Source organism: Terrapene carolina, unplaced genomic scaffold, assembly GCF_002925995.2.
Source record: "Terrapene carolina triunguis isolate 2854851 unplaced genomic scaffold, T_m_triunguis-2.0 Scaffold42, whole genome shotgun sequence".
Classification (NCBI taxonomy): Eukaryota; Metazoa; Chordata; order Testudines; family Emydidae; genus Terrapene; species Terrapene triunguis.
In genome coordinates this window covers 50412484-50428950 of record NW_020664393.1, presented here as the reverse complement: position 1 = coordinate 50428950, position 16467 = coordinate 50412484, and the positions used below count along the sequence as shown (strand labels likewise).

Below are 16467 nucleotides of genomic sequence, written 5' to 3'. Positions count from 1 at the left end.
TCCCTTCCAGTCCTATGATTTTATGATGATTTGTTGGCTTTAGCTTACTTGAATTTGCAAATCATTAAGTTTTGGGAGTTCCTCTGGCCCAATCTGTGTTAAAAAACCACCATAAAGCTAATCTCATTGCTGTGCTTTAGCACTTAAGCCAGAATAGAGTCTGGAAGAGAATGCAATTTAATAAATAACTTGCTTGCTCTGTTCCTTTACCTTTTAATAGTTGTTAGTTTGATGCTACCTTGCTTCATTCTTCTTGCAAGATTCTTTATAATTTTATTTTAACATGGTTCATTACGAATTGTGGGACATATTTGTGGACATTTCATAAGAGGGTAAGTAACTGAGTATTTTAATAAGCTAAGATCACTTTTTGTTAAGTTTTTATTCTCAATATTTTGAGATGCACGTACTGGGTGTTTTATTATATGATACTCATGTTATAACATTAAAAACTCTTGGAGGCTTGAATATGTATTTTCAGTCTAATAGTAACTTGCCTGATTTTCCACTCCATTGCACAAGTTTTTTGCTAGTGTTTAACTATTTGTTTCATGATACCAGTATAACAGAGCAGAGAATCAACCCCATCATTCTTACTCACATGCTCAATGTATATTTTTAAATTATTCTTACTAACAATTGAGACCAGTCTATAAAAAAAATATTTTTAGTTTGTGAATGTATAATGTTAAAAGCTCAAACATCTAAAACAGTTATATGTAACATTTTGGTTAAAATAATGTTTTCAAAAAGACACTAACATGTTTTTGGAAAAATATTTAATATAAAATTAAAATGGTATTTGTTAAAAATAGAAGACCATATTGATTATAAATATTTATTTACAATAAATAAAAATAAATATTTATCTTCTATGCTTGGTTGACAAGAGGACATAACTCTTCTAATACGTCTTGGGGTAAATAACAAACATTGTAATTGCAAACGCTACCCCTGATGTTATCTGTCAATTTAAAATAGCTATAATATAACTATCACTGTATTTAGAGTTTTCTGTCTGTCTTCTTGTTTTGTTTTGTTTTGTTTAGTATCTGATGCTGCCTCTCAACTCAACTTGAGAAAAGCTGTGGTTTTTATTAGAGCAGCATGGAATGCTTGAGATTTTTCTGAAGGGAAAGGCCGTAAGAGGAAAATTCCTTTTTAAAATATATATATATTCTAAACAGTTGGTAATTTGTGCATTTAGGCAAATTTTTTCATCAGAAAGGATACACTATGCAGAAGTAGGTTAGAACAAATCCCATGCAAAGCCATACTCTTCCTTTGTTAAGCACAGGCATCCCTCACTGATGTCAGCTGCATTCACATGCAAGCTTATGAGGTCAGAATTTGACCCGCAGTGTTTAGAAAATAATGAGAAAGTCTTTATGGGTAGATACATCTACCCCATACCTTACATCGAACAAACAAAATAGTTTTTCAAGAAGCTAATCATAATCCTATGTACAATCCTAATACATAGGAGCACAGCCAAAGGTGGGGAACACAGTGTTATAGATGAATGAGTGGAAGAATGAGTAATGAGGGGAATTATCAATGGACAGCAAAGAAACCCATGGCCAAGGTTTCAAAAATAAGAGCTTCAAGTTAGGTTCCTAAATCCAAATTTAGGGCTCAAATCTTCCAAGGTACTACTGTAGCTGAAGCCTGGCCTGACATGAGTAGTTAACACTCTTCACCGGACCCATCAAAGCAATTAAACATGCTTAACTTTACGTTGTCAATTAATTGGGACTACTCATATTCTGAGATTTAAGCACGTGGGTATGTACTTTTCTGGATCAGGGTAAGAGTGCTCAGCACTTGGAAGAATCAGCCCCTTTGGCACCTATATAAGTAGCTTGGGATAGGATTTTCAAAAGTATCAAAGCAAGTTAGAAGCCTATTGCACTAGCTTCCATGGGAGTTGGGCACCTAACTTCCTTAAATACTTCTGAAAATCTTGCCCTTTTCTTCCATAGTGAAGTCTATGGAAGTTTCTGTGTGCTCAGCACATTTGAAGACCAGGACAAATGTTAGGAGCCTAACTTCAGGCACACAACTGGCAAATCTTGGTCCCCATTTTTACACCATGATGCAACTTCTGAGAAAAAAAATCAAAATAACATTAGAAATATTATGCTATGAACATTTTCATTCTGGGATTTAGATTAATGTTAAAGAAAACAAACTGACTCAGTTTGAATTAATGTTTGTTAACTCATGAGATTTAACAATGATGAACAAAATATGAAAACTAGTAGCATTTTTATTGATAGCACAACTATAGGCTCCTTATAAAATCACACAGAATTGCAATATTGTGCATGAAATAACTAATTTCTTTAAGAAAATAATTTATTTGCAATAATCACAACACAGAATTGGATTTCAGTTACTGTACATGTATTTTCTTGCCATGCACTGGCTGTCTATAAATACTGGATCAAGCGATGCCACCTTTGCTGCTATAAAGGAGTGAATACAGTGTAAAACCGCTGTCAGATCCTGAAATTCAAGTTCCTGAAAGAAAAATAAAAGACAAAGTAGAGGTGAATCATTAGGGATCCAATCATTTTAAGTAAAGTGAGAAAAAGATAGGTTAGCAAATAACAGTGTTATTTACATGAAAATCTGGAACTTTAAATGGAACAGTAAGGTTAAAAATAATAATCTTAAAAGATCAATTCTCTTACCTGGTTTACTAACAATCCTTGAATTATGACTTTTCATTTTAATTTACTTTTCATTCTTTACGCTGTTTATTTTTTTATTTTTTATTCTTTTTGCATTTTACACAGCATGACAACTGAAATAGACTATTCAATTTGCATTTATAAAGCAACAGTTGATTAGTGTATTTGTGACTGAATTTGTTATGGAAAGGTGACTATAAACTGAAGGAAATTTTCACTTGATGTTTTCTATGTAATTCCTAAGTATTACAGTTTATTTTAGAGTGGTTTGATAGGCGTACAAAATTTGGGAAGAAGTATATTAATACCGCTTGCTTAAAAAAGAGATGGGACACACAATCAATAAACTCTGGTTCTGTGAGTAAGTCAGAGTTGCTTCTCGTCCTCTCTCATAAATTCCCTCCTACTTTTAGCAACTCATACCTTACTTTTTGAGCCAACTTATATCACTTCTTTCTCCAATCGCTACCAGCCAGTAAAGGGATGATTTTCCGGTAGATGAATATAGCTTAAAAATAGGTCAATTTACAGGATAGTGTAATCTATAAAGTGTCTACTTGGCAAATAAACCATCGGGATGTTTTTCATTTTGAGCAGAAAACATTCCTTTTCAACAGGACATTTACTAAGCATGCTTAGTTACAAAGTATATCTTTTACTTTGCTATAATTCAAAGCACTGGACATTTGCGTTTGCCATAATAGTATTTTATGATCTCTCCTAAACCAAATTGCTTCAAATAGTATATTTGAAACTAAAGGTTGCATTCTGGAAAAAACTAGTTATTAGAGCAGTTCACAATTGAAGAACATACATTTATTGGCAGGAGCTGTTTCTCTGTATGACAGAACATTTCTCTATAGTTTTCATAAACTAAGAAAAAAATTGTTAAATTCCCAGCTCTTTAGGGACTCGATTCTGCAACCCTTATTCACACAATTAGTCCTTACTCACCCAAGCAGTCCTATTGAGGTCAATGGAAATACTCATGTGAGTGAGGATTACTCACATGAGTAAGGGCTGCAGGATCAGGCCCAAGATTGCCAAGTAGAGCTTTCTGAAAATGAACATAAATTTTCATATTAAATTCATTGATAAAGACAATGATCATACATTTACAGAATTTTTGACTTTAAGCATCCCAATGCTGTTCATACAGTACTTTATATATAAAGATCACTTCTCCAACTATGGAAGCACAGCAGCACGACACAGCTACTCAAAACTGAACAAAGAACCCTATATCCAGCTGAAACTGCAAAGAGAATTGTAGATAAGCAGAATATACTTGGAATTTGACTAAGACACCAGGGTTGATCCTACCATGATTAACACTGATACAGGATTTTGAATGTACACAGTTTATTAGAACCTTGGTTTACATCTCATCTATTTTTAGATACAAAGTACTAGAATGAAAGAGTATTGGAATTTGAAGGGTATATTTCCCAGCTTAGTTTTTGTCCTAGATGCAGAGAGATCAGGTTTTTTCTCTGTACATTTCATTGCCCTTATAATGTTTGATTTTTCCATTTGCTGTAACTACCGTATTTCTAATTCTCTTGTAATTAACAACTTTGCTCAGATAGCTAAGACTTTTTGTTTCTTTTCAGCAGCTCCATTTTATTGACATTTTAGCTTGAGATAATTAGCTTGATTTCCTTGGCAGCCAAAGATAGAGAGACAATTGCCCGTGTAAACCTCTCATACTCTGTAATACTAATGTACTATACAGCAAAGCACATTTGTTTATAGAATGGGGGAGATAGCTGTATTATTTTTTATAGAAAGCTCTGTCTATATGATTAATATAACATATCTGCTACGCGGTTAACATGAGTTAACTTAGGCCTTGTCTACACTACAAAGGTAGGCTGACATAAGTAGCCTTATGTCGACATGTTTGTGCACGTGTCTATACTTAAATTTATCTCCCATGGACATAAGTGCCCCATTATGGCAACACAGTAACACCACCTCCCCAAATGACATTGAGCCATGATTGAAGTACAGTGTTTGATGCAATGCAAGTGTGGATACTGTGCAACCTATAGACTCCAACAGTCCTCCAGCAGCTGTCCCACAATGCCTGACACTGACCATTTTGGCCACAATTGTGAACTCCACTGCCCAGGAGTTAGGGAGACCACAAGCCACCCCATCCCTTTTAAAAACCTTGCATAGTTTTGAAATGCCTTTTCTCATTGCCCAGCTTTGCGAGCACACCTTGCAGCTCTCCCTTGTGTGCAACTGCCCAACCAACCATGCCAACTCCCCACTCTAAATGCACTCCTGCCTGAAATAGACAAGAGGTTTTGGATCTCTTGGGCCTGTGGGGAGAGGAGGCTGCACAGGCACAGCTATGGACAAGCTGTAGAAACAGAGACATTAACACGCAGATTGCACAGGGGATGCAGGTGAAGGGGTACAACAGGAATCAGCAGCAGTGCTGCGAGAAAACAAAGGAACTACCACAGGTATACCACAAGGCCGGGGAAGCCAACAGTCAATCTGAAGCCAAACCGCAGACTTGTCACTTTTATAATGATCTGCATGTGATGCTTGGCAGAGGCCCCACTAGTGCCCCGCAGATCATCATGATTCCTCTGAGGAGCCCTGCAGTGAACAGTGAGGTGGAGGAGGAGCAGGAAGAGGAGGCAAAGGATGCTGGACATGACCGGAGGGTCCAGTTATCCTATGAGCCAGCATGTGTTTAAGGCTCCACCATAGTCTAGTCAGTCCTGGCAGCTGAGCACGGGAAAGCCTGATGCACAGGAAGGAACACGGGTAAGCATGTGAATGCATTTCCTATTACAATGTTTAAATGTACAGATGGTGTCCAACCCAACTCAACAGGACACAGCTACTGACTTTTTGTTAGCGTACTTGTACTAGAAGAGGTAGTTGTACAACAAACAGAGGTAGAGCAATCATCTGCTTTTCATCCCCTGTAGAGTTAACCAAGGAGGCCAAGAGGAGTTGTTTGTTTATGTGCACAGGGATGTCACTTGAATCCTCCTGAGAGATCTCAATGAAACGTTCATGGAGGTACTCTGCAGTCCTCTCCTGAAGATAGGGATGGCAGCCTTCTTCCTTGGTAGTACACTTTCCCACACCAGTCCATGATGACTTCAGCAGGCACCATTGCAGTAAACAGGCTAGCTGCAGATGGGCCCAGGCAGCTTTGAGACATCAGTAGCAGCTGTCCTCTCTATTCCTTTGTTACCCTCAGAAGTGAGATGCCAGCTAAAATCACCAGTGCCTGTGAAAAATAGTTCCAGTGCTCAGTGACATTGCCCTGCACTCATACCCATGAACTTTAGGGGACAAAATTTTGTTGTTTCATGCAACCAAAAAATTCTCTCCTCATTCCCCTCACCCCTGCTGGACTATACTCACCAGGACTGGGACTGGAGAGTAGTGCTGTGCACAGGCGCTCTCCAAGACTGAAATGTCAATAAGCATGTCTTGTTTCAAACTTTCCAGGAGCAAGGGAAGGGAGTTCTGAAACTTAACTTTCACTTTCAATGGTGATTATACAGACAATGATACCTCTGTGTGTTTTATCTGTAGCTGCTGCAGCCTTGACGGGCCATCCCCTCCACACCCGTGGAACACCTGACCATGATAAGGAGGAGAAAGATGAGCAGATGTGAGGATATGTTCAGTGAGATTCTGAAAGCCAGTGCTTCATTGGACTGTGAACCGAGAGCCAGAAAGGTGAATATTTCAGACAGTATGGAGAAGGAAAGACCAAATAGGAGGCCCAGGAGGCCCAGCAGGAAAAGGAGAGAGAGATGCACCAGGACATAATTTGCCTTCTCCAGCAGCAAACACAGATACTGAAGATTCTAGTTGACCTACATGTTCAACAATCACAGGCTTGTCTCCCTTTGCAGTCAATTTTAGCACTTCTCTACACCCCCCAACACTCCATGTGACTTCAGGGGCTGCATCCATAACCCTACCACTCCGCCCTGGTGGACAGTAAGGATGATCATAGCTTCACATACACTGACCTGACAAAACCAGGGTTGCTGTATGCGTAGCCAAAAGGAACTGAAATGGACATTGTTAAGTTCTATTCCATTAATTTATTTCAGAAGTTTTTATTGTAGAGAGAACCTTTTTAATTAATTGCACATTGTTTTTTACACTGACTTTGGTATGCCATAAAAATCCATTTTTGGTAAATAATTCATCTTTATTGCTTCACAACATATGCTGCAGAATGCTTAGTGCAACTGAAAGCATTCACTACTTATTGTACAGGGTGACAGAACTCATAGGATCAGTGACATAGATGGCATAATAATTACAAATGTACAACAAGAACTGCAAAATTAATAGGTGTAATAACCAGTTATTGATTCTGAAGACCTTCCCTCTTATCCCATGACTGTTCACTTCACTTAAGAGCCTTTGGTGAGGGACCTTGTCAAAGGCTTTCCGAAAGTCTAAATATTCTATATCAGCAGTATCACCCCTGTCCACATGCCTGTGGACTCCCCCATAGAATTCAAATAGATTGGTGAGGCATGATTTCCGTACAAATGCCACGTTGAGTCTTTCTCAAAATATTGTGTTTTTCTTAGTGTCTGATAATTTCATTCTTTAGTATAGTTTCAACTAATTTACATGGTACTGAAGTTAGGCTTACCAACCTGTAGTTGCCAGGATTGCCTGGGGAGCCTTTTTTAAAAAATAGGCGTTACATTAGCTACTCTCCAGTCATCTGGTACAGAGGTTGAGTTAGCCAATATGTTACATACCACAGTTAATAGTTCCGCAATTTCATATTTGAGTTCCTTCAGCACTCTTGGGTGAATACTATCTGGGCTTGGTGACTTATTACTCTTTAATTTATCAATTTGTTCCAAAACCTCCTTTATTGACACCTCAATCTGGGACAGTTCCTCAGATTTGTCACCTGAAAAGAATGGCTCAGGTGTGGAGTTCTCCCTCATCTGCTCTGTAGTGAAGACCAACAGAACAAATTAATTTAGCTTCTCCACAATGGCCTTCTCATTCTTAAGTGCTCTTTTAGTATCTCAATCATCCTGTGGCTTCGCAGACTATTTGGAAGGTTTCCTGCTTCTGATGTACTTTAAAAAAAAATGGTGTCCTTAGCTAGTTGTTCCTCAGATTCTTTCTTGGCCTGTCTTATCGTATGTTTGCCCTTGACTTGCCAGAGTTTCTGCTGCTTTCTGTTTTTCTCACTAGGATTCGACTTCAAACTTGGGGTCTGATGAGGTGGCAATAAGTAATAGTAACATACAATAGAAGTAACAAAAGGACAGCCAAGTTCTGAAGATGTGCTTTCACAGCTGATCAGCAGCAAGCTACTTAGGTTTCTAAAAGTAAGCAAATGTTAAAGTGCTTTACTAGACCAGGCCCCTATCTATAAATAATATATTAAATATGTTTTTATGGGTTGAATATACTATTTATTCTGAAAAGTAGCTGCTTATCTTTCTCCAAAGAGCCAGCATACACAGAAGTTACAATTCAGCAATGACTTAATAACATTATATAGAGTATGATCCTGAGATCTATAGTCTGGGAGATTCAGTGATACTCAGTGTCCCTGTCTTTAAATCAAGAACCTATATCAAATGGGTAATTTATAAAAACTACCAGTATTGTAAGCTGTAAAGGAATGGATTTTTGCTTTAACCTGTCTGGGTTCCTCTCCTGTGATGTTAGCATAAATGCCATTAAAGCACAAATAAGTATGTTTAACAAACCCAAAAATGCCAGCAAATTCAGAGTTAAAGCTGAAACCTTGTTCTTAACTCGTATCATTCTGTGAATTAATGTTACTGTACAGCATTGATGACCATGCAGTATATTAGTATTCTCACTGTTCAGAACTTCCTTCAATCTTTAGGCCTTGCAGGATGAGTCAATCATGAGGATAATTCAGCTACATGTTGATATCTGTATATGTTTTAGTAAAATAAATAAAATAAAAAAACCCTTAACATTATTTAAACTCTACATTTGACTTGTTTCCTAACTAGCAGAAGTGCATCTGCACAGTTTGGTTCCAGCAAGAAAGGAATACAGGAATATAGAATTACCTTGGGAACAGCTAGTCTTTATGGCAATTCCAACTTCATTGACACAAAGCAGTATGGGATATCTCTCAAATAAATCTGTTTCAGTAAGATTCCAGCCTGATTTCTAAAACAAAGAGGTCTGGATATGCTTCACATAATCACATAGAACCAGACTTTGAAAAGATCTCCATACCCACAATCAGGTCCAGATTTACAAGATGGCTCAGCTCCCATTTAGGCAGGAGAATGAAGGGACGGCTGTTTATAAGAGCTCAGCATATTGGGTTCTGCAGGGAGCTGAGCACTTTTAAAAAGTCTGGCCCTTATTTAAGTGGCTTACTGGGAGTGGAGTTATTTTGAAAAATCTAGACCCAGTTGTGGGTGCTGAGCACTTGAAAATCTGGCCTCTGGAGAATCAGTTGTTCAGGACTCATTTGTACTTCTTAAAAGTTTGTATTATGATAGGGAGAAGGAAGAGGTGCATAGTTTCAGCAATGGTGTCTGGAGGCAGTATACCTCTATAGGACATGAATATCTCCTGGGCACTAGGGGGAGCATGCTGAGAGGCATCCCTTGCTATACATATGGAACAGGTGTAGCCTATATTCACCCCAGTGCAGCCGGGCAACCCACCCAGATTTACCTCCTCTGTAGCTTTTAATACCAAGAGCAGCTCAAATTGCCACCACCACCTCCAATTCTGTAGACAGTGTATTACTACTTCTTGTATTAATGGGAAGAGTGGCCATAATAAGGCTTCTAATCTGAACCGGACCAAACCTTTTATACAGTTACAAAATTCCTCATGCTGGAAAGTGCTGAGCAACCACAACTCTGAAGGATTTAATGTGAATTACAGATGCACAGCCCCTTTCAAGATCAGGGACTACTATGCTATTAGCAAGGAAAAGGTAACATTTCCAAGACAAACATCTCTTCTGCCCTTCAGCCAATATAGCAATGTAACTGCTGATGGGCTGACTGTGCTGTTTTTTTAAAAAAATTATTTATAGCTGGTTAAAAATATTCAAGTTATTTTTAAAAAGGAAGAGGCAAGAATCTTTCAGGATCCTGCTTTCACATGTGGCTAGTCAATAGATTAAGAAATATTAGTTCAGAAATTACCCTGAAAGAACAAAAACTCTTTGGGAACTTAACTAAAGTGTTCACTTTGTTGTAATTGGTGGTAAATGACAACTAGCTGCTAAAATATTCATTCAGGTTTCACATGCAAAATTAGATCTTATTGTGAAAGAAAAATGAAGTGTAAAATGTTAGTTAAAATCCTTTGAAGAAAGTAAACATAATCCTTATTCTGATTTTTTTATATCAGAAGCCACACAGTATTTCTTCTGTCTTGCCTGACAGATATGGAGTATATATGGAAATAAGTTTTCTAAATGCACATTTTATGTACAGTAGATGTAAATTATTAATCAGTATCTCAACTGGATATAAATATCAAGAGAGAAGAAATATTGTTGTTGATATCTTTTATTGTTTAGTTATTCTTTTTTTTCTCCAATTAAAATGAAGTGCATGGTCATGTTTTTTTCTGTATTATAATATAGCCTTTAATATAACAGTTCCCAGCTCTGGCCAAACAAAAACTTTAAACTTGAATTATAATGTTTGCAAGCTCCTTCCCATAACATACAAAAATTGTCTTAAAGGATTTTAGGATTTGATTCAAACTCCAGTGAAGTCAATGGAAAAACTCTGATTGACTTTCAGCCCTCAGTGACATTAATGAGCATTCTACACACAGACCAAATGCAGCATATGGACCTTAGAAAAGAGCAAATTCCTTACAAACCTTCTCATTTTATAGTATGGGCTTACTCTTACCTAATCTACGTGCACTTACTGTATCAAGATAAATAACTAGTCAGAATGGGAGTAATCTAAAAAGATTATATACAAGATTTCAGACTGCTCTCACCAACGTTATGTAAACATTCTTTCAGCTATGAAAAGAGCTATCAAATGTACTGTCAGCGTTGAATCCTCATTGATATCTGTGAGCGTTCAATGCATGGAATAAAGTAAAAGTACTTCCATCAATGATTTCAAGAAGGCAAACTTTAGCAAACTCAGGAAGTTGGTAGGTAAAATCCCATGGGAAGCAAGTCTAAGGGGAAAAACAATGGAAGACAGTTGGCACTTTTTCAAAGAGACATTATTAAGGGCACAAGAGCAAACTATCCCACTGCGTAGGAAAGATAGGAAATATGGCAAGAGACCACCCTGACTTAATCAGGAGATCTTCAATGATCTAAAACTCAAAAAAGAGTCCTACAAAAAGTGGAGACTCGGTCAAATTACAAAGGATGAATATAAACAAATAACACAGCTATGTAGGGACAAAATTAGAAAAGCCAAGACACAAAACGAGATCAAACTAGCTAGGGACATAAAAGGAAACAAGAAAATATTCTACAAATACATTAGAAACAAGAGGAAGAACAAGAACAGAGTAGGCCCATTACTCAATGAGGGGGGAAAGACAATAACAGAAAATGTGGAAATGGCAGAGGTGCTTAATGGCTCTTTTGTTTCGGTTTTCATCAAGAAGGTTGGTGGTGATTGGACGTCTAACATAGTGAATGACAGTGAAAATGAGGTAGGATCAGAGTCTAAAATAGGGAAAGAACAAGTAAAAAATTACTTAGACAAGTTAGATGTCTTCAAATCACCAGGGCCTGATGAAATGCTAACATCAGGCGTAATCCTTATTATTTGTATTAAGATAATCATAGGTAGCACAATCAAGGATCAGGGTCATTTTGTGTTAGGTGCTGTACTGACAAGAAAGAAGACAGTCCTTGCTCCAGAGACCATACAGTCTAGGTGCGTGTCAGGATATTTAGCTGGATAAAACAGACTGTGAGGGAGGCTGAAATGACAAAATGAAGAGTGTCAGAAAGAAAAACAAAATTGGCTTGTTTCTTGCCTAAACAATGCCAGCTGGGTAGCAATTTTTAGGTGTAATCCTTGAATGGGTTTCCTTTTTCAAGATGATTCCTCAGTTGAGTTTCGTGGATGGTTCTGAACTAACCAAAAGGCCAGGAGAGGGACCAAAAGGACTGACATGGAGCAGCCATTTTGAGAGATTTTGATGAGTTTCTAGGGCTGATTGGGAGGATGAGGGCCATGTTACCAGAAAAGCAGTGCTGTGTATATAAAATGGGATACATACGGTTCATATTCATGTTATACATTAATGTAAACTTTAATTTTAGAAATATTTTCAATCTGGCCACCTGATATCAGGCGTTTCCCCATTTACTAAAATAAATAGGGAAGGCATGCAGGATCTGGCCCAATATCCACAAAGCAGCATGAAAAACAGTGTATGTTGTTAAGGCCTCTCATATCAAAGAGTGCATGTCTATGCAATTCTCTCTACGAGTCATAAACTCCAACTTAAAAGAATTCTCTGCTGCATAAACAGGAAATGCAATTTGCCATTCATTAATATTCTGCCTTTTTTCCCTCCAAACTTGATCAGAGACTAATTACATGCAAAGTTTGACTGTCTAGGATTTGTTTGGTTATTTGTATGAAGAAAAGTGGCGACATTTTTTTTTTGTCGGAGAAGTGTATTTTTTCACTCATCTAGAATCCAACATAAGGAATGTTTCTCAAACTGTACAGAGAGAGAGAGAGAAAGAGAGAGAGAGAACCTTTGTCCAGACACCATGGATGGAAATTTCATTCCCAAAGGACAGTTTTTCAGAAAGCTACAAGCATATGAAATTAGGGGTAATCCAGGAAACTCTTGCAACATTAACTATAGTGTTTGCTGCCAAGTGAATGTTATAACGCATCCATACTGAGCTTCGTTTGACATCTACTAGCTCATCTGTTCAAGAGAAATGAAACTTCCATTATTTGATTACATTCGTGTTTCTCGTTATTGGCTGCCCCTCTCTATTCAGCACCATCTACCTCCTTGAAATTCTTCCTTAGGTACCTTAAGCTCATATACTGTACCAGTAATACATTGGGGTAGAAGGGGGAATCAATGCTGTATCCTTTTGTGTCCAAGCCGTAATTCTGAAGCCTAAGGCTATGTCTACACTGCACGCCGATGGTGGCAGTGTGTCGGCTATACATAACTACACACTGCTGTGAAAAGTAAGTTGCATCCACATTGTGGTGTGTAGCTCCATCCACCAGTGAAAGGGACCTGCTGGAACCTTTCCCCACTGCATTCCCACTGCCAGAGCCTTTCCCTGCTGCTGGAGCCTTTCACTATGGTGGTTGGGAAAGGCTCAGACAGCAGGGAGACAGTGGGACACTGCATTGCTAAAAAATAGGAGTATAGATGGAGGAGGTACTGTTTGGATTTGTAGAGAACCCTTCAGGGTACATACCCACAAGGTTCAGGCATGACTTTACTCTACTCATCTTATTCTCATGCCATTCAATGAGCTTTCATTTTGTTCTGTCAACATTTGTACTATACATATACATTTGTGTGTGTATGCTCACACATACTTTGTACTTACATAGCATCTTCAATCTGAAGAGCTCAATGTTCTTAACAAACATTAATGAGAATACTTGTGAAATAAGGACGTATTTTTATTCCCATTTTACAAATAGGGATATTGAGACACATAATAATAAACTGACTCGTCCATGGTCACTCAGTAAGCTTTCTGAATCTAAATCTCCTGGCTCCCCTACTAACACATGCCTCTATTCATATATAGGATCCAGTATGGAAACACTCACTGCTGGGTGTGGTGCTTACTAAACATGAGTAGTTCAACTGATGGTACTAAGCACTTTGGTGGGTAGTTAGTACAATAGTAAATAAAAAAGCTGGTTAGAAAATAGTTTTATTCCTTGGCAATTTTTTTGATTTTGTTAAAAAAAATGTTTAATGTTTTTTTGCAACCAAAAACTGAAAAAAATTGTGGTGAAAACAGCCAAACCCCAGAACATTTTCAAGTGAAAATAGTCAAAAAACAAAAAAAGTTCAGTTTTCATCCAAAAATACCCAAAGAGCTTTTTGGCTTTTCAATGAAAGATCAAAATTTTTTGAGGAAGGCAGACACTTACAACAAACAAACAACAATAATATTAATAATAATTTGGTCAAAAACAATTTTCCTTTGCAAAAAATTTAGACCACCCCTAAATATGTTTGTCAGATAAGATTGCATAGGCAATAAATACTGGACCAATTCACAGTATAGAACTACAAAGGAAAACGAGTTTTATTTGTGGCCTTTATTTTCCTCATTTATGATAAGAACATAAGAACGGCCATACTGGGTCAGACCAATGGTCCATCTAGCCTAGTATCCTGTCTTGTGACAGTAGCTAATGTCAGGTGCTTTAGAGGGAATGAACAGAACAGGTATTCATCAAGTGATCCATCCCCTCTTGCCCGTTCCCGGCTTCTGGCAAACAGAGGCTAGGGTCACTTCAGAGCATGGTTTTGCATCCCTGCCCATCCTAGCTAATAGCCATTGATGGATCTATCCTCCATGAAATTATCTAGTTATTTTTGGAACTCTGTTATAGTGTTGGCCTTCACAACATCCTCTGGGAAAGAAATCCACAGGTTGACTGTGTGTTCTGTGAAGAAATAATTCCTTTTATTTGTTTTAAACCTGCTGCCTATGTGCAAGTACATTATATCCACTGGATCACCCTTGTCCACATGCTTGTTGACCCCCCTCAAAGAATTCTAATAGATTAGTAAGGCATGATTTGTAAAGAAGCCCAGAATGTTTTCTTCTTGCTACCGTTTTTAACATTGAAAAAAATCAAGTCTTGCCTAATTTACAGTTTTGCTTATAATCTTTGGACTACAAGTGGGATTATAACATCACAAATAACAAGAGACTGAAATCTGACCACCACAAGGGAGAAGGAATTTTTAAACTCTTGTTTTTACTGATTTTGCCCATTTTGCCACTTAAATCCCTTCACTGGCTTCCTCTTCTGTATTCCATCACATGCAAGCTCTTGCCATTGCCTTCAAAGCCATTCATGACTGTCTTTCCCTTCTTATCTGATTGTATTTCACCATTGCACGCATTGTAGCTGTAGCTTTGTCAGTCCCAGGATATTTGACAGACAAGGTGAGTGAGGTAATATTTACACTCTTGAATGAACTCACACAGGAAAATGATAAAAGACAAAAACACCCCACTACTGTGGGTGACCACTCTTCACAATGTGATCACTCTAGATCTGACCTATCAGTACTCATCCTCAAAGGAAACCTGCACAACAATTTCAAAAGATGAGCCTGGGAGTTTAAATTCATTACTCTGCTAGACTCTAAAAATCATGAATTGTACAGAAACACTGGATTTATGGCTTATTACCACAATCTGTAACCCACTATCCCTCTCTTTTTGTCCTATGACTGCAGACGTGTTAACAAGCCACTCTAAATTAATGGTCCCTTACAATATGTGCTAATTACTTACGCTAAACAATCTGTTCCACCTTGCATTTTGCTTTGACTCTGGGGGTACCTTTCCCAGACCTGAAGAAGAGCTATGTGTGGCTCAAAAGCTTTTCTCTCACCAGCAGAAGTTGCCCCAATAGAAGATATTACCTCACACACGTCTCTCTGTATTTCCCTTTGCCACTCTCCAACCTCGTCTGCTCTGCTAATGACCCCAGCCTCAATGCACTATTTCTCCCATGCCAACGCCATGAGCTTTCTCCCATGCCAACGCCTCCACAGGCAACTTGAAACACCCTCAAACTTTGGCAGGATCAAAATCCATAACCTGGACCCAGTTCCAAATGTCATAGCAAGCACTAGGTCTATGCATCAAACCAGTACTCTGAATGTAAACATCACTACACTGAGGTCTTATATCCAGATCTGAATTTTGAGGCTAAAGGTCTTGTCTAAAGTTATTTAGAGAAAAAAGGATTGTGAATCATACAGCAGTTGCTATGTAATCAAACTGTATCTTATCACTATTTAATACCTGATCCTGCACAATACTGCATGCTCTCATCTCACTTCAAAACCAATGGATTCGATGGGAGTTAGGGTGCCTCTGCCCCTTGCAAGACTGTGCCCTTATGTAGGCATTAATAATAGATAATAATAGTTACTTAATATTTTTTTATTAAGAAGTCAGAAAAATCTACTTTTTTGCTTAAAGCTCTAACTTTGCTATGTGGCATCTTGAAAATATATTAAAATGCTTTAAAATAAAACATTTAAACTATTTTTCTTACATCCATTTTAAAATCAGGGTTTTAAGATATTACACTTATTGCTGAAAAACTACACTTAACAGAAGGCACATCAGAGAAATTATCATTCTGAATGAATATATCACAATTTTTCAGAATACATCTCAGGAACAGAATCACATAGATGGTGTAATAAATCTAGAGACACCACAGGACTTTTATTAGTTGCACAGCTTCTAGAGAATATGAAAAAAAATAATACATGATTTAACTGTTGATTGTAAACATGCACAGTATTTAATGAAAACTTTCATTTCTTTGATATAAATTCAATTTAATTTTTTTTAAATAGAGAGAGACTATATCAGATACCTTCATCTCAATTTGTTTGGTGTCTAGATTCTGAAAAAGAAGCTTTACTCTTGTTTTTCCATCGTCTGAAGACCCCTTGAGCTGAGAGAATTTAAACCTCCAGAGCACATTCTGCAAAAAAAAAAAAAAAAAAAAAAAAAAAAAAAAAT

At 37.6% G+C, this 16467-nt stretch overlaps 1 protein-coding gene across 1 annotated transcript in view; it reads right to left on the bottom strand.

Annotated features, from left to right (window-relative positions):
- Window positions 1-2391: 2391 nt before the first annotated feature.
- Window positions 2392-16467, bottom strand: part of SNTG2 (syntrophin gamma 2) — a 457199-nt gene continuing 443123 nt past the window's right edge. The window contains exons 16-17 of the mRNA XM_024215800.1: window positions 16319-16429; window positions 2392-2523 (exon numbers count right to left, since the gene is read on the bottom strand). Of these exons, the coding sequence (XP_024071568.1) occupies window positions 2392-2523; window positions 16319-16429 (243 nt within the window). The remainder of the gene's footprint in view (window positions 2524-16318; window positions 16430-16467) is intronic.